Source organism: Ceratotherium simum, chromosome 22, assembly GCF_057802395.1.
Source record: "Ceratotherium simum simum isolate JZ-2026a chromosome 22, ASM5780239v1, whole genome shotgun sequence".
NCBI lineage: Eukaryota > Metazoa > Chordata > Mammalia > Perissodactyla > Rhinocerotidae > Ceratotherium > Ceratotherium simum.
The window spans coordinates 19098178-19124575 of record NC_141921.1 but is presented as its reverse complement, the minus strand read 5'-3'; the positions used below and the strand labels follow the sequence as shown (position 1 = coordinate 19124575).

Sequence of the window (26398 nt, the reverse complement as noted above, 5' to 3'; positions counted from 1 at the left end):
TGGGATGGAAACTACAGGAGGATGTGGTGAAGTCAAGGAAGATTTTTTTTTTTTTTTTGGTCTATTAATAGCGGACATATCGACTGATGGCTCTGCATCTCCAGCCCTGCACTCTCTGAAGCTCCATAGTCATATATTTAAGTGCCTAACTGGTATCTTTATTTAGATGTCTCGTAGGAAAATCAAACTTAACCTGTCCCAAACAGAACTCTTGGTTCTCCCTCCCTCTTTCCCCAATCTGTTCTTTCCTAAGTCTTCATTTTTCTCAGTAAGCATCATTGCCAACCATTTAAACCAAAAGCCATGTAGCCATTCCAGATTCCTCTCTTTCCCTAACTCCTCAAAACCAAGGCATCAGCCTGTTGGTTCTCCTTCCAAAATGTATCCTTAATCTGTTCACTTTTATCATCTGGACTGCTGCACCAGCTTCTCTTCTCTCTCATCCTTGCCTCCCACCACTTATTCTGCATATGGCAGCGAGGGTGTAAATCTGATGACGTCACACCACCACTTAACACTTTCCAGTGTTACCTGTCACACTTTAAATCCCCACTGCTTACCTTGAGCTGTAAGGTCCTATATGATCTGGCCCTTTTCTCCTTCTCTAACCTCATCTCCACCACTTTCCCTCTCTTGCACCATGCTCCAGACACACTGACTTTCTTTTTATTTTTTTAACTTAATTATTTGTATTGTAAAGATGTAAGAAAAGTACAGAGAAAAATATTACAACCATGTGCCTACTATCCAGATCTACACATTAATATTAATTAACATGTTGATATTAATAACGCATTAATATTTAGCCACATTTGTCCATTAAAATGTAAACTATGTGTTCTCTTCTGAATCTCTATTACCTGGGAGAGTGCCCAGCAATAGGTGCTCAATGCACCTGGTATGATTGATTGTATGATTATTTGCTTCAGATTAAAAAAAAATAAAACATTACAGATACAGTGAATTCTTACACCTCCCTTCCTCCCTCTTTTCCCAGGGAACTGTCCTTCTAAAGGTGATATGTTCCATTCTTATGAAGTCCCTTATTTTAATATTTTTACTACTTCAGTATTTGTTTTGTATGTTTTTAAAATTTATAGTATGGAATAATATATAGCCTTTGCAATTTTCTTTTCATCATGCTTTATGTTTTCCATATTTGTTATTTTGATATATGCTGTTTTAATTCATTCACTTACTGGCTGTATAATATTTCAGTGTGTGAATATACCATAATTTATTTACCCATCTCTCTACTGTTGAACATTTAGGTTGTTTCCAATATTTTATCATTATAAACAGTACTGCAATGAATATCAGCAACATAGTGGTTAAGAGGTCAGATTCTGGAAACAACTGTCTGGGACTGAATTCTGGGCACCATGACTTACTAGTTCTGTACTTTGGTCAAGTTAATTAAATTCTTTGTGCCTCTGTTTCTTGAATTGTAAAATGAGGGTAATAATAGTAACTTTTCATAGTATTGTTAGTAGGATTAGATGAGTTAATACATGTAAAGAACTTAGAAAAGTGCCTGGCACATACTAAATCTCAACAAATATCAACTATTATTATTACTATTACTAGGAATTGCTGAGTGACAAGACATGTAATAAATTTTATTAAATATTACACATTCTTCTCCTAAGTGATATACCAATTTATACTTCCACCAGCAGTATATAAGTTCCATTTTCCTAACACATGGAACTAATTTAAAATTTGTGCCAAGCTGATGGGTATGGAATTATATCTCATCGTTCTTTTAATTGGTACTTCGATAGTTATAGTGAAGTTAAATGTATTGTCATGGGCTTATTGGCCATTCAGGTTTCTTTTTTGGTGCACTATCTCTTTATATTATCTACTTTTCTATTGGTTTGCTTTTTTCTTTTGGATTTTGGGAACTTTTTGGATATTAACCCTTTGATGGTTATATATATGGTGAATATTGTCTTGTTTTTGGCTTGTATTTGTGTGCCATCCTTTTAAACTTCTGTTATTACAGACAACAAAATTTAAGGCAGTCAAATCTAACAACATTTTCCCTTATGGTTTGTGCTTTTTGGATATTACTTAAGGAATTCTTCCCTATTTTGATATCATAAAGTTATTTCATATCTTCTGAAAAATATTTCAAGGTCTTTAATCTAGCTGGGATTTATTTTTGGATACGTTTTGGGGTAGAGATCTATTTCTTTTCCCTTTTTGGAAAAACAGTCTCAGCGCCATTTATTCAAGAGTTCATCCTTTCCCTGCTGACCTGTAATAACATCTCTCTTATAAATCAAGTTCCCCTGGAGCTAGTCTTCATTGGGCCTCACAACCTTTGCTTCTTATTTTGCTTCCACTGGGGATGTTTTCCTCTAGGCTCTTCTCAGGGCTACCTTTCTCTCGTTCTTTAGATCGCAGCTCAAACGTCATCCCCCTCATATCTAGACTGTGTCTACACGTAATATGTCTGGCTCCGTGACCCCAAAAAGGTCTGGAAGGGCTGAGATTGGCGCTAGCCTCTGGCCAGTTGTTGACACACTGTTGCCAGGGCGGCTGATGCGGGGGCTGCCAAGAGCAGGAGCACCCCGACACCCAGTGACGAAATCCGGCGGGCGCCGGCGTCGCTAGGGAGTGCGTCAGCACGCGCGGGCGACCGGGGGCGGGGCCAGGTCCGAGTCACGTGGTTTGGTTGCCTACGCGCTGCTGGGCCGTGGGAAGATGGCGGACGGAAAGGGAGACGCCGCCGCCGCCGCCGCCGCCGGGGCCGGGGCTGAGGCTCCGCCGGGAGCCGGAGCCGGAGACGGAACCGAGACTGAGTCTATGGCTCGGGGTCATCGCCCCGCATCTCCGGCGCCGGGAGCCCCGGGACTGCGCCCGTGTCTGTGGCAGCTAGAGACAGAGCTGAGGGAGCAGGAGGTGTCGGAGGTCTCATCTTTGAACTACTGCCGGAGCTTCTGCCAGGTGAGGGGCTGACTGGTTGGCCGAGTGCGGCGGGGCGAGGAGGCCAGGGGAAGAGGCCGCGGATCCGGGGCCGGACTGAAAGGCGCCACCTCCGTGTCTCGCCGCGCCCCCGGGCCGGGAAGGCCCAGCTCGGTAGCTCGACCGCTGGCCCCCCTCCGCCACTGCCCGACTTTGGCCACCTCCAGGGCGGGTTGCGCTGGGCCAGGCTGAGAGCCCGGAGGGCGCCGGCGGCTCCCTGGAAGGGCTGTGCCCCGTCGCCTGTGCCCCGGCCGGGTGGTTGGAACGCCATTGCCCCCTGAGGGGTTGATTGCTCGTTCCTGCCAGGAGATCCTTTTTTGAGTAGAGTGCTGATCTCCAAACTGGAAAACGTAGGTTTTTCTGAATAATCCGGAGATATGTGTTGGGGCCGAGACTTATCTCTGGAGTCAACGTCTTCTGGGTTCCTAAAAAGGTATGACAGTTGGCTTTGAAAGGCGTCTAGAGCTTTATGATTAGGGATTGCAGAGCCGGTTGGTTGTTTGGTTTTTGCTTTTATTTTTTTTATTGACGTTTAAGGCGTTCTTTCGCCTCTTCTGTATTCCTTTGAGGATTTTGCTATCAGGAGTGAGGCTGGTGAGCCTTGTAGTGGCTATTAGGTCTCTGAGTAGAAGCGAGTTGAGAAAGATGTGGCGTGTGGTCTCTTTTGGCAGCTGTATGACCATTTCTGTGCCATAGTGGGCCCTAATCTATGCTTACATATTTATTGGTGTGTTTGGTTTAGTCTACATGATCACTCCGAGATTTTTCTCGGTGTTTTCGAGTCCTTTATAAATTTAAAGATATGCCATGATTATTATTTCTACTTACGCTGTTTGTTTTGTCAGGTTTCGGAGCCACCCCTCTGCTCCTCACCTGGTGTACCTTAGCGAATGCAAAATATCCTAGTATGTTGGTACATTAGACTCTTAATGAGTAGTTGAGTGTGCTGAATAAATTGCGGTATTCCAAAGTTGTAATTTTGGGGGACAATTTGCTCTGTTGGTCCGGAGGAGAATCAAAAATTGACTTGCTTGATTGCTTTTCTCCCTCCTCTCTGCTGAGCCAGAAGCACCTCATCTCTTTGAATGGAATTTTGTCCTTGCTGATCTTTCCATACATTGTATCACTCCAATTTTTATGTCTACAGCCTGCAGCGTTTCTGCACTATGAATTGTTAAGGTGTAATTGTTCTTTGCTTCTTCACAAGTTGTGAACATTCGTACTTACTACACACATTTATTCTACAAACTTCACTGACTCCATAGGATGGTGTCAGGCACTTGACCAAGTGCTGAGGAAACAGGACAGCACTTACCCTTGATGAGCTTACAGTTGAGAGGAGGTGGTGGAAATAACAGTATTTCCAGTGCAGGTTTGGTAATGATGGAAGAGGAGTGTTGTGGAAACAGTGGTGAGAGATCTCATGGGACATCCTAATGGGACCGACAATTAACTAGTAAAAATAAATAAAAAGGTTAACTAGGGCCTCGCCCGGTGGCGCAAGCGGTTAAGTGCGCGCGCTCCGCTTCGGCGGCCCGGGGTTCGCCAGTTCGGATCCCGGGCGCGCACCGACGCACCGCTTGTCAAGCCATGCTGTGGCGGCGTCCCATATAAAGTGGAGGAAGATGGGCATGGATGTTAGCCCAGGGCCAGTCTTCCTCAGCAAAAAGGGGAGGATTGGCAGATTGTTAGCTCAGGGCCAATCTTCCTCACACACACACAAAAAAGGTTAACTATAGATTGTAGTATGTACTTAGAAAGAAGTAACTGGGAGAGGCCGTTTTAGATAGGGTGGTCCAGGAAGGCCCTGTGGCTAAAAGGATGAAAATGAGTCCTGTGAAGGTGTGTGTGGGGGGGAAGCATTTCAGTGCCACAGGTAGAGAGAGAAGGAAAACAGAATGGTTTGGCAGAAGGGGGAGCTAATTGGACAAAGAGTAGTGAGGAAGGAAGGCAGGAGAACTATTGAGTTTTGGGTAGGGCTTCTAAGCTTGAGTTGTCTTCCTAGAAGGATAACAAGAATGGATGTAACAATCAAATTGAAGCTTTTCAGAAGATATTATATATATAATTTTGCTTTGTGCCTAGTGCTTGCAGTTCCTATTTTAATTGAATGTTTTAATGTAAGTCTTGGTGACACCTGGAGATGTGAAGGCATAGAAGAATTTTGAAAAGAAAGTACTTTTGTAATTTGTCTTTTCTATGAAGATTTTTTCTTTTGGCCTAAATTTTTTCCCAAAACATTTTTTGGACTAATAAATGAAATAAGAAAAGGTGTTCCTGTGATGATATATTGTAATAGAAAGCACATTAGATTGGGAGTTAGTTGGGTCCTAATTGTGGCTCTACCACTTATTAGCTAATAACCTTGGACAAACTATGACTGTGAAATTATATTTTGTTTTCTGACCTTTATCTCCTTGTAATGTTTTATACAAACAGTAGAAGAGAAACTTTGTATACAACTCTTCACAATATTTGTCACAATATTTTTGTCACATTTTTTCCAGTAGCCCAGATAAAATCAACTTAGGGTGTCCTTGCTCACCAGATACAGAAAAATAAAAATAAAAATTTTATGATGAAGAGGGAAAAATTTCACCATCCAAAGTTGGTTGAATAGCTCTTGGTTTCACATTTGCAAGGTAGAATAAGATTTATTCATCCTCTTAAGAAACACTGATTGTCTGTGTGCCTGATACTACACTAAGCTGGAGATACGTTCCTGCCCTCTAGGAGCACATAATGTGTAAAGATAGGTAGTAGCATTACATCATCATAAAGCTCTGACCTGTGCTCTCTGGGATGCTTAACTGCCGGGAAAGTATCTTCATCTGTGTTTGGTTTAGAAATGTTGTCTTACAGACTTAGATTGTACCAAGTAGATCCCTCAAGCAACAGACTGGATCTCCATCTCTTGCAGCGCTTGAAAGAAATGGCTCTATCTTTGGAATTGCACCAAATCAAGAAATTAACTAACATATGAAAGGATAGAGAAGCTTGTCTCATTCTGGGCATGTTTTCAATTTTCAGAAGTTTGTGAAGATGATAAAAATGAAACTCCAGAAGTAATAGTTACTGAGAAATTGATACTTAGATCAAGTTGTATTCAGTGAAAATTTGTATTCAGTGACTGTGGGATGTGGGTTGTTTTTTTTTCTTCTTTCCCTCAGTTCTTTTTCTGAAAACATTGTCTGCCAGACAGTGTGGATAAGATTAACTCTAGAAAACAGTCTTTCTTTATTTTGCTGAAAAATTGATGATATCTTCCCAAGTTTTTGCTATATTTTGGGAACCAAGATTGCTAAAGTTTTACAACTGGTGGTTCTATTTGTAACACAGATTTTGAAGACGTTTTAAGTAGACTTCATTAACAAACTTGAAATTATTGAGTGAATGATTATATGAGAATACCAGGTAAAGTAGTTTTATGAGTAAACTTTGTTTATATGAGACACTTTTAGGGTCTTTGCTAACGGTGACTTTGTAGATTTTTAATGGTTAAAATAAGTAAGTACTGCATATTTTTCAGTTTTTCCTAGATTGGCCATTGAGTACAAAGGATCTAAGTCAGATAGGCATCCCAGCTTCACCATTTAAACTAACTTGTGTGACCTTGGGCATGTTATTTTCTTTAAATCTTAGTTTTCTCGTTTGCAAATGGAATAATAATAGTACTTATTGTTCTCTGTGTAAATACAGTGTTGTATGTACTATATAAGACAATCTCTGTAAAAAACAATACCCCCCGGAATTGTCTGGGTTATCCACATTTCTTAGCCTTGGAATAAAAAGTCTTCACAACCTTCCCCCAGCTTACTTTCAGCTCTTACCTAGCCAGTCCCATCACCCCAATCCTACTTTTACTTATTCAGGAGTACTTTACTTGGAGTCCACGGACCAAAGTGTTATCTCAGTTGTTTCTGTGTTTAAAATTTTGCCTGTGAATTTTCAAGTGCATCATTTTGGGAAAGATAATCTTAATTTCCATTTGATTCTTTGAGATCCAAGACACGTATTAGGATTTCAGTAAATATTTACCAACTCACTGACTGATCTCCAAAAGGAGAGAATTGCTACTTTAACAAGCTCTCAGGTCATCAGGCATTCTTATGTCTTTCCCGTTCATTGTGCTCTTCTATCCTTTTCCCTCATTTTCTGCATGGCAAATTTTCCTTCTTTAGGGCTCAGTGAAGCTTTCTTTGATTTCACTGGATAGATTTCCTCTTAGTTGTTTGTGTTCTTTGGACACTTTGTACATACCTATGGTTTTAACTCTTGGTTTTCTTATTGTCACTGTCTTAGTTCAGGCTTCGTAGTGTCCTGTTGCAGCAATTTCTTCATTAATCTCCCTTGCCTTCTGACTGGTCTTATCTACAGTCTATTTGGGTGTTCCTTCTAAATTGTAAGTATAATCTTGTTAGTCACTTTATTCCCTAAAATTCTTCAATGGTTTCTTGCCCCAAAGGCAAGATAAAATTCAGATTTACTAGCCTGGCATATAAGCCTTTTAGAATCTGGACCTCCGCACCCTCAGCAGCCACATTTCTAGCCTCTTTTTTTTGGGGGGGTCTACCTTCACCACAGTGTCCATCTCTTAGTCTGCTTGATTAACTCTAGGGTCCTCCCTTCCCATCTGCCTATTTATCCTTTAAGACCTGGCTCAAATATTAACAGTCTTTCAGAAGCGTTTTCTGATTTCAGCAGACAGAATGAAGTGATTCTTTCACTTGGTATACTCAATAGCATCTTGTACATAAGCTTGGTTCCTGAATATTTGTTTCCATGTTTGTCTCTTCTATTGACTAGTAAGCCAGCAAGAGCAGGCGCCCTGTTTAGTACTTTTTGTATACTTGGTACCCAGCAATTAATACAGTGTCTGGCATGCAGAACTAATTTGTTGAATGAATTGTGTTGTAGGGACTTCATGATATGCACAAGAGATGAGTACCTCAAAAAGAACACCTAATGTAAAATCTAGTATGTACAAAAGCAATTTTACCATAAGAAATTACTATGAAGGAACAGGATAGGAGATTTTGGTCATTTCTTGGAGACGTTCCTCATCAACTTAGCCTGCATTCGCATAATAATGTACACATTTAGGTGTATGGAATAGAGGTAGTGTTGATGGAGGGAGAAAAATTGGAGGACTTACAGTGTTGAAGAGTTATTAGCCTAATAGGACAGCAGTTTGGAGATGTTGAGTTGGGGAGGATCACTCTTCCTAACTCCTTGAGATTGGTGGTCATGAAGACTCTTGAGCTTTACCTCTTTTGTTTTAAAGACTTTTTAATGCATTAGTTTTTCTTCTTGTGCTGCCTTCTCTTGGGCGATGTCTAGATAGAACTAGATGACAGGTGGTTACAATAGCAAAAGCTAGCTTTGCGGTGCATATGACCAAAACGTGTTATAAATGTGACCTGTGCAGCAGTGTGAACTTTGGGTGCTGTCATTTACTGTGGTACCACCCAGTCTGTTGTATACTGTGGCCTTGAGTGATTTTGTGTCTACCTGTGGATCAAGCTTTTCTGAACAATGTTAATAAAAAAATCTGAATAGAGGGCACCACTTATTTCAAGACTGTGAAGGCATTGGTAAACTAAAATGTGCTTCGTTTTCATTCAGTTCTAGACAGCTGTCACCTCTCCCAGAGCCCTTTCTATCTTATCTAAAACAACACTTTCCCGTATTCTTCCAACTCCTTAACACTGCTTTGTGTTTCTTCAAGTCACTGACTGCTATCTGGTCTGTCTGTTTGTCTCCCCACCTGGAGTTGTAAGCATCATGAGGGTGTTGACTGTTTTGTTTACCTAGGTGCCTAGAGTAGTCCCTGGCACTTACTGGTACTCAATATTTGTTGATCTTTCATCTCCTGCCTTCCTTAAATCCCCAACTAGACTTCTTGAGGGTAACAAGCAAGTCTTACTGATCTTTATCAAGAAATAGGGACATTTTTTGTCAGCCAGTTTATGTTGCTTCCCAGGAGGTATCAGGTCTTATTGTTCTTTGTAGCTTGATTACCTAAGAGTAGACCCTCATTTTATTTTACTTATGTTTTCTAAGAACTTCCCATGGTTGCTTCCACAAGTATTTCAAGTAATGACTTTTTCCGCAAGGTTTGCTTGGCCAGATTGAAGCATTTATTTTGGATATGATTGACACCATACTGGAAAACCTGAACATAGATAAGGGATTGAGCAAGATGGTATGAAAAATAGATTCCTGAAACTTTCATTGCTAACATAAAGCCAACATACAAGCCATTTTGTGAAAAATCAGAGGGGCTGTTTAATTTATTTGAGTATCTTTTAAGAGGCAAGCGCTTGGGTAGGTGGTATTTTCATTTAACAGATAGAAAACTGAGGCCCAGGGAAATTAAGTAACTGTGCTAGGGGCATACAGCTAGTGAGCTGTAGCGGTCTTTAGACTCCAGAGCCCATGCTCTTTTCCTATATCAGTATTTCTTAAACTGTGTTTTTGTTCCATGAGATGTATGTATTGGTAAGTACTTCTTGAAATAAGGATTCTGTGTTCATATAAGTTGGGATAATGTTGGGATAAATGTTTTTTAATGTGTCTTTTATATGTTAAGTTGCATTGTGAATTTCCTAGAAAGACATTGTGTTGTGCAGCATTCACTAAATTTAGCAGGTCCGAGACATTTACTGTATTGCCATGTTCTAAACCCTATATCAGCCCAAAAGTCACATGCTTTTCTTTCATTATAATAAAGCAAAACACTGTGGTGAAGAGTTGATTGCCTTATGTTTCTGCACACCATTGAATTTTGATTCCCTAGTTTCAGCCTAAAACATGACTGTGAGCTTTTTGTTAAAAAAAAATCCCTCCAAAGTTTTTGCAGGTTTTAAATTATACTTATTGTCCCATATGAAAAGTATTTCAGTGTACAGTATTATAATTTTTTGAAAGTTGAGAATGAATTATATTTCAGACAGATTTTGAGTTCAGGTTTATTCATCTAGATTTGCCCATATTTCTGCAACATTAGCTAGCTTGGGAACTACTAATGTATTTGTCTGTTTCTCCTCACTTTTGTGCTATGTCTGATTTCTCTAATATGTTTTTTTGAGTGCCTTTCTTGTCTTTTTTGGGGGGGTCTAGTAGCTTATTGTGCTGACATTTGATTTTATAGTATTTTTACTCCCAAGGATATAACCTGAGTGTGTCATATTAGCCAGCACAATAATGCCTTATTAATATGGACACTTATAAGAATTATTAGCAGATATGATAGAATGAATGGCCTAGCTTGGGAATTGCATTTTTATGATATACGGTTGTATAAAATAGGCATATTTTTGTTTGTAATTTTGTTTTCTTTAGTTTGCTTTGTTCATATGTATGTTTAAAATATATAAAGTATCTTAAAGTAATAAAACTAAATATATATTTACATTTATTACATTATAGTTTTTTGTGACTCCAAACTAATACGTGCTCGTTCTAAAAGCTTAAGATGTATAAATGCATAAAGCAGAATGTGAAAGTACCATGTAATCTGACTGTTACTAGCTTGGTGTATTTATCTGATTTTTGGAAAAAATACATATATAGTATGTGTGTGTATATAAATGTTAAAATTTTTAATTGCCTGGGCTAAAATTTTTAATTGCCCAGGCAATTCATGGATACATTCTAAGCGTAAAAAATGCCAGCCTGATGGCATAGCAGTGGCATAGCAGTTAAGTTTGTGCCCTCCGTTTCGCGGCCCAGTGTTCGCAGGTTTGGATCCCTGGCGCAGACCCACGCACCGCTTATCAAGCTGTGCTGTGCCGGCATCCCATATAAAGTAGAGGAAGATGGGCACGGATGTTAGCCCAGGGCCAATCTTCCTCAGCAAAAAGAGGAGGATTGGCAACAGATGTTAGCTCAGGGCTAATCATCCTCACACACATACAAAAAATTAGAACAATGTAAAAGAAGAGAGAGTAAAAGATGAAAACTGTCACACACACCCTTGTACTCCAGTACTGTGTTTTCCTAGGTTAACAGTATGGAAATATATACTTACAGAATTTTTATATATGATATGTAAATATATATGTACTATTTTTAGAAAAATAGTGTCAAGTTTATATATTAAAACTTGCTTATTTCACTTAGTATATTATAGACATCTTTCCATGTGGAATACACACATTTATTACATTAAAAAAATAACTGCATGGTATTCCATTGAAAACTGCATTGATTTTAAATTCTGCAGGTAGCAAAACCTTTAACACTGTTAATTAAAAAAATTTTTTAAACTGTAAAAGCAGTGCTCAAGGCACAATATATAATGCTACAGAATGGTTTAAGGGAAAAGTAAAAGTCCCCTTCTGCCCTCAATCCCTCCAGTCACTCCCAGAGGAGTTAACAGTCTCTTGTGTATTCTTAAATACTCAAATACACACTTTTGCAATTTACTTTTTAATTTAATATATTGAGGACAGTGTTGTATATCAGTGCATATTGAACATGTACCATAATTAAACCGTTTATTTTTTGTTACCACAAATAATGTTGTAGTGAATATCCTTACACATTAAGCATTGGTTATTTATATCTATAGCATAAATTCCTGGAATTAAAATTACTGGATTAAAGAGAATTTTTTTTTGAATTTTGATGGATACTAGCTTACAAAAAGTTGAATATGTACTTCCACCACTAGTGTGTGCGAGTCCCTGTTTCACTATATCCTTGCCAACTCTGGTGTTATTAAACTTTTTAATATTTGCCAATCTGATAGTAAAAAATTGTTATCACACAATTATATTAATTTGCATTTCAATAGCATTTGCATATTTTTAATGCACATTAGATATTTCAGTTTTTTCCTATGAGGTTTGTTTTTACTTTTTTTACATACCTGTATTTTAAAATGTTATTAGTTAAAAGTCATTAAAATTTGGTTGTGTCTAATCATCAAGTATGATCATGTAATCTAGAGATTCCATGCTGCTTTGAGGTTCTCAAAAAGCAGAACATAGTTAGTTGCAGGCTAACCTGAAGCCGTTACATTCCAATAGTGATTGATTAGTAGTTGATTCTTCCTGTGAGAGATTTCTCAGTGTACTCATTTCCAACAAACATTTATTGATCTTTTATATATCACTGCTACTAGACTCCAGGAAGACTAAGTTATAGCTAAGTAACTATAGTTAAATAACCCTAGTGCTTTCCATTAGCTAACTTACATATATATATAACATACATATAACATACATTACCTTTATATGTTTTCAAATAAAATTGGGCCACATCAGTTTATTTGGGGCCTCAAATTGCTGCTTAAATGAGATGACCTCTAAGGTTTGATTCTCCTCCAAAATTATATAATTCTATTGAAAAACATTTGCTAAGGATTATTTTCTGAGTCATCTCCAAACATTTGTTTTGTGCCTTATTGAAATAAATGAATATTTAATGTTTTATTTGTATAGTACTGATATATGTTATAAGCAAACAGAAAAATATAAAAGGGATGAGAGTTTTGAAAACTCATTTAAATAAAAGTATTAATATTATATTGCTCCCCCCTGATGGGTTATCATTTACTCCTCTAGGGTAAATGCCCATCCCAGTGGAAACCGCTCTACTAATTTGAACTGAAATTATTTGTTTACATTAGTTGTTATGTTCACTATTCTTACTTGGCTTTTTTCTTCGTAGTGAAATCTTGATTTCAGTGTTTAAACGACTTGGTAAATGAAAATATTAAATCTAGAGCAGATTACCCCATAAAGTTCTAACAGTAAATGTGGATAAAACATCACGTTTGGTCAATCTCATGTTTTATGTCTTATGAAATGGAGAACATATACAGTAGAAAGTAGATTTGAAGTTAGGAGATTTCGCTTTAAATCCTCATTCCAACAGTCTTGTGACCTTAAACATTGCCTTGGATCTGTATTCTTGTCCCTAAAATTGGGGGTAATAGAAAGCTACCCCGTAGATGGTTGTGAGGATCAAATGGGACAGTCCAACACTGCCCTTAGTATAGCTTTTAGTAGCAGATAGGTATCCAGTGTGTCAATTTCTTTATCTCCTTTCTATCTTGAATATTGTTTTAAAAAAGAATTTCATGTAGAGCAGCTTTCCTCCATTTTCCTGTCAATTTCCGGGCAGCCTATTGAAAGAAAAAAGAAGGTTCCTAGATGTTTACAGAGCATTTGCTAGCATAGTTTTAGATTCAGAGAGCAGATGACTAGATTTGTAGACTGGAAGTGTAATTTACAGTGAATTTCTGTTACATTGAAGCAATATAGATGCCCTTTGGGGTTTATAGTGGATATAATGGATTTGATCTGTTGTAACCAACAGATCATTCTATACAAAATATTTTTGATTCTTTTGGCTATTGGCTTTAACTTCATTTATCATTTGGTATTTAAATTATGTATTTCATTTTACTGAAATATGCATATATCAAAAGTGATTTGAATTTGTAACACATTGGATTTGAGTCCCTGGGAAAAAGGTGGCTATGTTTTCATCAAGTCATAGAATCTTATGTTTAGGGGAAGAACTTTAGAGGTTATCTAACCCCTTCCCTTTCCAGCTTAAAACTTTTAAGGGGGAAACTCCCTCTCAATCTAGGATGCTAGCTGAGGATCAGAATAGGCTATAATAGCAATAGCTCTGAACTTTGACATATCTGTTTACCACCAAACAAAATTCAGAACTAGTGTATCGTTGTAATCTGATGTGACCACCCTTCTAAAAAATATGATCTGAAAAAATAAAAAATATGATCTAAGCATTTCCTTTTTAAAATTTCCACAAGTGCGGTTTGGTCAGCATTATGCTGCTCTCCTCCTTTACAGGGTTTGAATGAAGCAGTGAGGATTTGGAATCAAATCTGCTCAGTTGAATTTGTTTTAGTATATAGGCACATTTCACTCTAATCAAAGATGTGTTGGAAAAACTGTCTTAATCAAACTTCAAAAATAAGTTAGCATACCCTTTAATGATAGTACCAAGCATCAAAAGCAAATAATTACAGAATACCTGCTATGTGCTACTCAGTATGCTGGGTTCTGTTCTGCTGTGATGAAAAAACAGATGTGGTTCTTGCCTTCTGTGAGTTTATTGTCTAGTGGAAAAGACACACATAAAACAATTTTTTATATTACAATTGCTTATGATACAATAGAGCAGTAGTCAGTGTTTGATCATGTGTATTTATCCATCTTCCAACTAGTTTGTCCTTAGGTAACAGGAGCATAAGTAAAACAATTCCAAATGACTAACTTGCATAATGATTTTGAAGTCCAATATAAATGGTTTTGAATAAGCAACATTATTGCTCTTTTCCAAATGGAATAGCTTATAAAGAAATGATTTTTCATGCCACTTTTCTATTATCAACTTCATTGGTGTTGGTTGCCAAACTAAAAATATGAAGCAAGAGTGTGATTAAGAAGGGAAGACCCTACTAATTTAAGGGAGAGCAGGAATGCCAGCAATCCATCTGGGACTGGATGAGGGTTTTTATAAGATATTTTAGGTTTGGAAATGCCAAAAAATAAGTACCTTTTGAACATCCTAGAGCCATAAAACATTTGAACCGAGGAGATTATTACAAAGAATCAGAAAGCTTTTGTCTGTGTATATAACATATGCACCAAATTGTTTATAGGGGTTATTTGGGGATGGGGAGTGGGAATGGAATTAGATGGAACACAGGTGTGATCTTTTACTTCTTTATTGTATACAGTATTTTAAAGTCGTGGGATTATGTGTGAATTTTACTTTTTTGTATTTCAGTATTTTTTCAAATAAAATTTAAACAGACAAAAAACGTAGTGCGATATGTATTGATATGAAAGGATATCCAAGATCTGTTGTTTAAAAAAAAGTTAGAAAACTGTTATCCCATTTTATAAAGCAATGATGTATAGAAAAAGTTTTTTGTTTTTTTGTGAGGAAGACTGGCCCTGAGCTAACTTTGCTGAGGAAGATTGGCCCTGAGCTAACATCTGTGCCCATCTTCCTCCATTTTGTACGTGGGACACCACCACAGCGTGGCTTGATGAGTGGTGCATTGGTCTGCACAGTGGTGTTTTGAACTTGCGAACCCCAGGCCACCAAAGCGGAGCGCGAGAACTTAACCACTGGGCCAGCCCTTAGGAAAAGTTCTGAAAGACACTTACAGTTATACAAAAGTGTCATCATTATTGCATTTCAGTGAAGAATTAGTGGGACATTCACTTTATGTTTCTTGTTTTTGTACTTGTATGTTACCCTTTTAAATTAATTTTCATTTTTTTATTGAGGTCAAAATAGTTTATAACATTGTGAAATTTCAGTTGTGCGTTACTACTTGTCAGTCACCATGTAAATGTGCCCCTTTACCCCTTATGCCCACTCCTCAACCCCCTTCCCCTCTGGTAACCACTAATCAGTTCTCTTTGTCCGTGTGTTGGTTTATCTTCCACATATGAGTGAAATGATACGGTGTTTGTCTTTCTCTGTCTGGCTTGTTTTGCCTAACATAATACCCTCAAGGTCCATCCATGTTGTTGCAAATGGGACGATTTTGTCTTTTTTTTAATGGCTGAGTAGTATTCCATTGTGTACATATACCACATCTTTATCCATTCTTCAGTCGGTGGACACTTGGGTTGCTTCCATGTCTTGGCTACTGTGAGTAATGCTGCAGTGAACATAGGGGTGCATAAGTCTCTTAGAATTGTTGACTTCAAGTTCTTTTGATAGATACCCAGTAGTGGAATAGCTAGGTAGTATGGTATTTCTATTTTTAATTTTTTGAGAAATTGCCATACTGTTTTCCATAGTGGCTGCACCAGTTTGCATTCCCACCAGCAGTGTATGAGGGTTTGCTTTTTTCCACACCCTCTCCAACATTTGTTATTTTTTGTCTTGGTCATTATAGCCTTTTTAACAGGTGTAAGGCAATATCTCAGTGTAGTCTTGATTTGCGTTTCCCTGATGACTAGTGGTGTTGGGCATCTTTTCATATGCCTATTGGCCATCTGTATATCTTCTTTGGGAAAAAAGTCTGTTCAGATCCTCTGCCCATTTTTTGATGGGGTTGTTTGTTTTGTTGTTGAGTTGTGTGAGTTCTTTATATAAATTAATTTTCATTTTATCAACTATTGTTTCAGTACTTGTCTTGGCTTCTCTCCCTTCTTAGATCCTCTGTTTCCTGGCCATCAAGTCTTTTTCTTGTTTTACTCCCTTATTTTGGGTGAGGGAGGATACTCTCCAGTAGCTTCCTGAGTAGATTCTCTTGATTGTGTTAGTCAGGCTGGGTATAGGGAATCTAGGTTGAAAATCCATTTTGCTCAGAATTTTGAAGGGTATGTAACTTTTTAAAAGATAAAATATCTCCAGCATACAAAGTAGTAAAGAACATACTAAAATGAACACAGCTTAAAAAATAAAACGACTGGAGCTACCTATGTATCCTGTCACAGATACCTCTGCCTCCCACCACCATCCTGATTTTGGTATTTAATCATTCCTCTGCATCTCTTTGCTTTGTATTTGTGCATTTCAATACAATGTGTAGTAGTATTTTATGTTTTTCAGCTTTGCTTAAATGATGTACTGTATGTATTCTTCTGAAGCTTTTTAAATTCAATATAATGTTTCTGAGATTTACCTATATTGGTGTGTATAGCTTTGGTGCGTTCATTTTTCACTGGTGTTTAGTATTTTATTATATAACTATATCACGGTTCATTTGTCCATTCTTTTGTTGTTGGATTTAGAGGTATTTACATTAACTGCTAGGGTGGATATCTTTCCAATATATCTTGACACGTGGGTGCAAGAATTTCTTTAGGGTGTGTGCTTACAGTGGAATTCCTGGGTTCATATATAGGTCTATCTTGAATTATAATAAATACTGCCAAGTTGTTCTCCAAAGTACTTGTAGCAGTTTATGCCAGTTGTCAGTGTATGAAAGTTACTATTGCCCTGCATTCTTGCCGATACTTGGTGTAGTCAGACAGTTTAATTTTAGCCATTCTAATGGGTGGACTGTGGTATCTCATTGTGGTTTTCATTTATTTTTTTCTGTTTACTTGTGAAGAGTTGTTGATCTTTTTGGTGTATATTTACTGCTATTCAGATTTCCTCTTCTGTGAATTGCCTTTTCTTATTTTTTGCTCATTTTTAAAATTAGGTTGTCTTTTTCATAACAGTTTTTATGAAATTATGTATTCTAGACATGAATCTTGGTCTATACATTGGAATTATCTTCTCTCCAGTTTATCTCTTCACTTTTTATATTATATTTATGCACAGAAGTTTTATGTTTTATTGCAGTAAAAATTTGACAATTGAAATATGAAATTTATTTAAATTCCTCTTATGGTATTGTGCATTTTGTAGCCCATTTGTCTTTTTTAAAAACAGCTTTATTGAGGTATAATTGGCGCATAATAAACTCATATTTAAAATGTATAATTTGATAAGCTTTGGCATATTTATATATACATGAAACCATTAGCATAATAAAGATAACAAATAAATCCATCACCCCTAAAAGTTTCTTCCTGCCTCTTTTTATTTCCTCTTTCTTCTCTTCCTCCCCTACACATCCTTCCATCCTCACTCAAACACTGGGTCTGCTTTCTGTCTCTATAGATTAGATTGTATTTTTTAAAGATTTTATTTATTTATTTATTTTCCTCCCAAAGCCCCAGTAGATAGTTGTATGTCATAGCTGCACATGCTTCTAGTTGCTGTATGTGGGACACGGCCTCAGCAATGCCGGAGAAGCGGTGCGTCGGTGTGCGCCCGGGATCCGAACCCGGGCTGCCAGCAGTGGAGCACGTGCACTAGCCATGGGGCCGGCCCTAGATTGTATTTTTTAGAATTTTATATAAATAATATTATACAGTCTCTTTTTATTTGTCTTCTTTCAGTATAATTATTTTGAAATTCATTCATGTTATATATATTAATAGTTAATTTCTTTTATTGCTGAGTATTCATTGTATGGCTATATGATGATTTGTTTATTCATTCACCTGTTGATCTTAGACATTTGGCTTATTATCAGTTTTTGGCTGTTACAAATAAAGCTGCTATGAACATTTGTGTATAAGTCTTTGTGTAGACAACTGCTGTCTCTTTCTCTTGGGTAAATACCTAGGTGGAATGGCTGGGTCACATGACAGGTTTTTAGAGTAGTATCATCTTACATGCACACCAACAATGTGTGAGAGTTCTAGTTTTCCACTTCTTGGTCAACACTTGGTGTGGCCAGTCTTCTTAATTTTAGCCATTCTGAAATTAGTGGTAGCTCATTTTGGTTCTAATTTGCATTTCCCTAATGACTTAGTATGCTAAGTATCTTTTCATGTTCTTATTTCCATCCTTATCTCTTCTTCGGTGAAATATCTTTTCAAATCTTATGCCCATTAAAAATTGTTTGTTTTCTTATTGTTGAGTTTTGAGAGCTGTATGTGTGTTTCTGGACACAAACCCTTTATCAAATATATTCTCTTTTTTTTTAATGCTGGGGCTTAGAAGGCAAAGGGTAGTCAGATTTGGGATGGTGATTTGTATCACTTCCAAGTTACACACATTCTGCCTGTGGTTCACTTGGGACTCTGGAGGGAACACCCGTGGGCATGGGGAAACGCTGAGGTGCTTTTCAACAGCTTACAGGGAGCAGATCACAACAAGGATAAACTGAAGAAGAAGAACATGGTGGGTGTCACCCGTTCTGGAACGGGTGAACTCATGTGAGATACCGTCAAGAACTTCTAGGAAAAACTGAGTGAGACATTAACAGGAAAGAAAAGTCCTATGTTATTAGGTGGGTATAAGAGTAGCCAAGCCATGGTTATTTCTATTATGTTGATTGCTTCTATAACCATAGAGCTGATAGGGTCAGGGGTAATAGAATCAAATATATGCTTTGCAAAGATATTCTCCTAGGCTGGGGCTTCTCTTTTTATTCTCTTAACAGTATCTTTTGAAGAACATAAGTTCTTAATTTTGATAAAGTTCAATTTATCGTTTCTTTTATAGATTATGTTTTTTATGTTTTATCTAAGAAATCTGCCTAACACAAGACCACAAAGATTTTCTCCTATGTTCTCTTCTAGAAATTTTACTGTTTTAGGTTTTACATTTAGATCTGTGATCCATTTGGAGTTAGTTTTTGTATATTACATGAGGCATGGATGGAAGTTCTTTTTTTTTTAATATGAATATCTAAATGTTCCAGCATCGTTTGTTGAAAAGACTGTTTTCTCAATTCTTTTCTCATTGAGTTGAGAAATTGCTTTTGCACCTTGTTGAAAATCAATTAGCCATATGTACGTGGGTCTATTTCTGGACTCTGTTCTGTTCCGTTGATCTGCTTGTCTACCTTGATGCCATTACCACACTCTTGTTGCTTTTTCAAACAGAAAATATAATATTATGAAAGCTGTATTGCACATTGAGACGGGAAGTAGAATGGTGGTTGCCAGGGGCTGAAGGGAGAAGGAAATGGGGAGTTACTGTTTAATGGGTTTAGTTTCAGTTTTGCAAGAGAAAAGAGTTCTGTGGATGGATGTTGGTGATGATAGCACAACAGTGTAAATATACTTAATGTCACAGAACTGTACTCTTAAAAATGGTTGACAGTAAATTTTATGTGCTTTTTACCACAATTTTTTTTTGAAAAAGCTATATTGCACAATGTCTGCTGCAAAATGGGTACTCAGTCAGTTTCAGTTGACTGATTTTAAAAAATCAAGACCCGGAGAGGTTAGCTGATAAATGATGGAGGCAGAGGTTTGAATCCACAGCCAAAAGGCATATTATTTCACTGTTACACAGCTACCTCAGAATTGTAATACTTTTCCCCAGTGTGATGAAGCTTGGATTTTAAAATCTCCAAATTTAAGAAGTATTTTAGATCAGTCCTTTTAGTAATAGTGGCTCACTGAAGCAGAAATGGGAGATATTTGAATTTATTCTCCTCTCTCTCCCCAGTCTTCCTGTTGCACACTCACCTACTTCTGTTTCTTGAAAATTTCTAATCTAAAATTTTGAGACAAAGTTAACTCTTTTTTAATATTTTTTATTATGGTAAAACGTGCATGATATAAAATTTGCAATTTTAACCATTTTTACATATACGGTTCGGTGACATTAAATATATTCCATTGTTATGCAACCATCACCACCATTCATCTTCAGAACTTTTTTCATCTTCCCAAATTGAAACTCTGAACCCGTTAGACACTAATTCTCCATTCCTCCCACTCCCCAGCCTCTGCAACCACCATTCCGTTCTATGTCTCTATGAATTTGACTATGGTACCTCATATAAGTGTAATCATACAGTATTTGTCTCTTTGTGCTTTGTTTATTTCACTTAGCATAATGGCTTCAGGATTCATCCATGTTGTAGCATGTGTCAAATTTCCTTTCTTTTTACAGCTGAATAATACTCCATTGTGTGTATATACCACAGTTTGTTTATTCATTCATCCGTTGATGGATTCTTGGTTTGCTTACACCTTTTGGCTGTTGTAAATAATGATGGTATGAGCATGAATGTACAAATATCTCTTCCAGTCCCTGCTTTCACTTCTTTTGGGTGTATATCCAGAAATGGAATTACTGGATCATATGTAATTCTGTTTCATTTTTAGAGGAAGCACCATACCATTTTCCACAGTGGCTGCACCATTTTACGTTCTTACTAGCAAGGCACAGGGGATCCAAATTCTCCACATCCTCACCAACCCTTGTTATTTCTGTTTTTTTCATAATAGCTATGCTAATGGGTGTAAAGTGGTGTCGCATTGTGGTTTTGATTTGCATTTCCCAATTAGTGATGTTAAGCATCTTTTCATGTGCTTGTTGGCCATTTATATATCTTCTTTGGAGAAATGTCTAATCAAGTCCTTTGCCCTTTTTTTTTTTTTTGGTGAGGAAGATCAGCCCTGTGCTAACATCTGCCAATCCTCCTCTTTTTCTTTCTTTTCTTTCTTTCTTTTTTTTTTTTTTTTTTTGCTGGGGAAGACTGGCCCTGTGCTAACCTCCATGCCCATCTTCCTCCGCTTTATATGGGATGCCGCCACAGCGTGGCTTGCCAAGCAGTGCGTCGGTGTGCGCCCAGGATCCGAACCGGCGAACCCTGGGTCGCCGCAGCAGAGTGCACACACTTAACTGCTTGTGCCACCCGGCCGGCCCCCCTTTGCCCATTTTTGACTGGGTTGTTTGTTTTTTTGTTGCAGAGTTTTAAGGCTTCTTTATATATTCTGGATATTAATCCCTTAACAGATACATGATTTGCAAGTATTTTCTCCCATTTGTGGGTTGCCTTTTTACTGTGTTGATAGTGTCCTTTGGTGTACAAAAGTTTTTAGTTTTGATGTAGTCCAGCTTAGCTATTTTTACTCTTGTTACCTGTGCTTTTGGTATCATATCCGAGAAATCATTGCCAAATCCTGTCATGAAGCTTTTCTCCTCTGTTTGCTTCTAAAAGTTTTATGATTTTAGCTCTTATCTATTTTGAGTTAATTTTTGTGTACGTTGTGAGGTAAAAGTCTAATTCATCCTTTTGTGTATGGATATCCAGTTTTCCCAGTACCATTTGTTGGAAAGACTGTCCTGTCCCCCACTGAATGATCTTGGCACCCTTGTGGAAAATCATTTGACCTTATATGTGAGAATTTATTTCTGGACTCTCTATTCTATTCTGTTGGTCTGTATGTCTGTCTTTATGCCAGTACACACTACTTGGATTACTATTGCTTTATAGAAAATTTTCAAATCAGGAAGTATGAGATCTTCAACTTTGTTCTTCTTTTGCAAGATTGTTTTGGCAATTCAGGGTCCCTTGAGATTCCATATCAATTTTAAGATGGATTTTTCTATTTCTGCAAAAAAAAAAAAGTCATTGGAATTTTGATAGGGATTGGATTGAATCTGTGGATTGCCTTGGGTAGTATTGACATCTTAGCAATATTAAATCTTCCAGTCCGTCAATAATTCCATGTGATGTCTTTCCGTTTTTTTGTGTCTTCCTGAATTTCTTTCAGCAAGGTTTTGTAGTTTTCAGCGTACAAGTCTTTCACTTCCTTGGTTAAGTTTTTTTTGTGTGTGTGAGGAAGATCAGCCCTGAGCTAATATCCATGCCAATCCTCCTCTTTTTGCTGAGGAAGACTGGCCCTGGGCTAACATCCGTGCCCATCTCCTCTGTTTTATATGAGATGCCACCACAGCATGGCCTGACAAGCGGTGCATCAGTGCACACCCGGGATCTGAACCTGGGCCGTTAATCGCGGACCGCCCACACTTAACTGCTGCACCATGGGGCTGGCCCCAATTCCTTGGTTAAGGTTATTCCTAACTATATTTTTGATGCTGTTGTAAATGGAGTAGTTAACTTCTTTTCAGATTGTTCATTGTTAGTGTATAAAAACACAACTGATTTCTATGTGTTGATTTTATATCCGGCAGCTTTGCTGAATGTTTATTCTAATAGTTTTTTTTGTGGAATCTTTAGCATTTTCTACATATAAAATCATGTCATGTGCAAACAGTAATACTTCTTTCTTTCTATTTTAGATGCCTTTTATTTCTTTTTCTTGCTTAATTACTTTTGCTAGGACTTCCAGTACTATCTTGGATAGAAGTAGTAAAAGTGGGCATACTTGTTCCTGATTTAAAGGAAAAGCTTTCAGTCTTCCTCTGTTGAGTATAATGTTAGCTGTTGGTTTTTCATCTATGGTATTATGTTGAAGTAGTTTTCGTCTATTCCTAGTTTGTTGAGTGTTTCTTTTATTATAAAAGGGTGTTGAATTTGTCAAATGCCCTTTCTGCATCAGTTGAGGTGGTCATGTGAGGTTTTTTCCCCCTTCATTCTGTTAATGTGGTGTTTCACATTGATTTTCATATGCTGAACCATCCTTGCATTCCAGGAGCAAATCCACTTGGTCATGGTCTATAATCCATTTTAATATGCCATTGAATTCAGTTTGCTAGTATTTTTGTGTGTGTTTGTGTGTGTGTGTGTGTGTGTGAGGAAGATCAGCCCTGAGCTAACATCTGATGCCAATCCTCCTCCTCTTTTTGTCTGAGGAAGCTTGGCCCTGAGCTAACATATGTACCCATCTTCCTCTACATTATATGGGAAGCCGCCACAGCATGGCTTGACAGGCAGTGTGTCAGTGCACGCCCAGGATCTGAACTGGTGAACCCCAGGCCGCCACAGCGGAGCACGTGCGCTTAACCTCTGGTGCCACCAGGCTGGCCCCTTTGTTGATTTTTATATCAATGTTCATGAGGGATATTGGTCTGTAGTTTTCTTTGCCTATAGTCTTTGTTTGGCTTTGGTATCAGGGTAATGCTGACCTTATAGAATGGGCTGGGAAGTGTTCCCTCCTCTTCATTTTTTCTGGAAGATTAAAGTTAACTGTTGATTCTGTTGTCATCCAAGCTCTCTTCCTTACTGTTATTGATAACCAGATGAAGATACCATACAGATGCTATAGTGATTAAATTTTAAGATTATGTCATAAAAGAAACGCATGAAAAATTTTATTCAACTGCCACAATAATGAAAGGATTATAAATTGAATAAAAAAAATATTGTATTTCCGCTATCCAGCTGACCCTCAAAAAATTGTATTTAGATTGTAATGTACAATAATTATGACAGTTCCTCAATCTGTCACTATCTAACAATAATAATAGGAATTTAAATTGGAACATAATTTTCTGGAGCAGAATTTGGCACTATGCAAAGCCTTAACAATTATTCATCCTTTGACTCACCAATTCCACTTATAGGACATTATTCTAAGAAAATTGTCATGGATACACGGAAAAAGGTAGGTAGAGGGGTTCTCTGAATGTTATGTATAATAATGCAAAGATAGAAACCATAATGTCCGGAAATGGAGAATTGGGTAATAAATTGTGGTACACACACAAGGCTGTGCAGCTATAAAAATACAATATTTAAGAAAATTTTACAAAACAGTATCTGGTATGATTCCATTAAAATGCTTAATTTAGGCATAAAACCCCCTCAAACATAATATTATGTTAACAGTGGTCTATTTCTGGGTGGTAGTAGTGTGAATTATTGAAATATTTATTTTTACTTCTCCATCTATCTATTTTTTAAACAATAAATGATACTACTTTTGTGATAAAACAGCAAAGGTTTTTTTTTTTGATGAGGAAGATTAGCCCTGAGCTAACCTCTGTTGCCAATCCTCCTCTTTTTGCTGAGGAAGATTGGCCCTGGGCTAACATCCATGCCCGTCTTCCTCTACTTTATATATGGGACACCTGCCACAGCATGGCTTGACAAGCGGTGCACAGGTCTGTGCCCAGGATCCGAACCCGCGAACCCTGGGCCACTAAAGTGGAGTGTGCAAACTCAACCACTGTGCTACCGGGCCGGCCCCTGGCAAAAGGTATTTTTAAAAATCAAAAATGAAATGAAGCTAGAAAGCACAGTTAAATCCCATGACAGAATCAGTATCTAAAAATAATCTTGGTAGGCTGGGATGATGGACTGAATCCAGTGAAATTTAATCAAGATGGATGAATAGGTAGGTAGAATAATCAGTAAGTCAAATTTCTGGGTTTGAAAAAACCAACTATAATCAATATAGAAAGTGGGGTGTAGGGGGGTGCCTAATAGCAACATGTGTAAAAGACTGAAAGGTTTTCATTTACTCTAGCCACTTTCTCAGTGTAAGCAGCTAGCTATTCTCTTCCCATTCCATTTCATCTCACACCCAGATTAGTCTCTTCATGGGAAACCTCTGGTGCTTCCTCACTGACTGACGTTTGTCTCATCACTAGTTACGCCCATCTGTTCTAGTTGTCTTTTCTGTCTTTGTTCAAGTTGTTGTCTACTTGGAGTCCTCATGTCCCCTCACTTATACATTTTCAAACTTGACATATACTTCAGAAATCTAGCTCAAGTACTACCCCTGCCAGAAGTCTGTTTGTCATAGTGCAATCACATTTTACTCAAATTTATTTAATTCTGGGAATTTTACCTGTTGAGAAATTAAAATCAGTGAAGTTTCTTATTTTATGTGCAAAATTTGAAATAATGTAAATCCTCCTCTATTAAAAGTCGCAAAATTTCCTATAGCCATAGGACATGCAACTTGAACAATAAATACCAGAAACCTTTTGTCATTTCTTTGTGAACCGCCAGCATTCTAAAGTGCGGAGTGTCAATCATCACCATTGCTGGAAAACTTTCCCCAGAAGCAGCCACTTTAAAGATTTTTATTTATTTTATTTTTTCCCCCCAAAGCCCCAGTGGATAGTTGTGTGTCGTAGCATCCTTCTAGTTGCTGTATGTGGGACTCAGCCTCAGGATGAACGGAGAAGTGGTGCCTCGATGCGCACCCGGGATCCGAACCCGGGCCACCAGCATCGCAGCGCGCGCACTTAACCACCAAGCCACAGGGCCGGCCCGAAGCAGCCACTTTAAATGGAAATTAGATGTTTGTAAACTCTCAGGAAGAAGGCCAAATGATGACCGTGATACTACTTGCTGCAAAATATTAAAGATAATGCTTAGAGAGGAAAAAAGCAGAATTTAAAAGCACACTTAAAATAGTTGTAGAATTTGCATTCTGAAAAGATGTGAAGCAAAGTGATTAAGCATGGGGTCTGGAGCCAGATGACCCTACTTCAAATCCTGAATCCAACACTTACCTGCTGAGTGACTTTGAGCAAATAACTTAATCTCTGTGTGCCATTGTGCCATTGTTTCCTCATTTTTAAAATGGGCTGATGATAAATCATCTAGTTCACAGGGTTGTTGTAAGTATTAAATGTTAGTAGCATGTAAAGCTCTTAGGAAAATGCCTAGCCCATACTATTGCTCAAAAATATTAATTTTGTTTATTTCATTGGGGAAATTAGTCTTGAACTATTTGAGTTTTAAATTGGAATGCATCCCTGCATAAAATTTATGACCATCATGGAAGAAAATTGTCTCTTTTTCATAGTTTCAGAGAATAGTCAGGATGCTGCCATCCTCTTTGAAAGCATGGAGTGACAAATGTAGATAGAATGGAGATGAGGGGAGATATTTTTTCCGTCATTGTAAATGTAATAATGCTTATTAAAGAAAATTTGGGAAGTTCTGAAAAATATAAAGATGACAAGAAATTGTTCATAATCCTACTACTACCGCATTGCTAACAACCATATTTGGCATTTTACTTGAGTTCCTTCTAGTCTTTTTTTTTTCCTGTGCATTAATTTTTTAATGTACAAATATGTTGTGGTTATAACGCATAGACAGAACTGGAGGGTATTGAGCCTAGAGAAGTAAACAATTGTAGCAGTCCAGGTTAGGGATGTTGGGTGGCTGGTCTAGGTCACTGGCTATAGAAATAAAGCATAGGGGAAAGAGACAAAGGTATTTCTGAGGTTGAATCAACAA

General features: G+C 37.6%; 1 protein-coding gene across 1 annotated transcript in view; it reads left to right on the top strand.

The window, feature by feature from the left end:
- The first annotated feature begins 2710 nt into the window (after positions 1 to 2710).
- Positions 2711 to 26398, top strand: part of RLF (RLF zinc finger) — a 79324-nt gene continuing 55636 nt past the window's right edge. Inside the window, exon 1 of the mRNA XM_004426012.3 lies at positions 2711 to 2955. Within this exon, the coding sequence (XP_004426069.2) occupies positions 2713 to 2955 (243 nt within the window). The 5' untranslated portion in view covers positions 2711 to 2712. The remainder of the gene's footprint in view (positions 2956 to 26398) is intronic.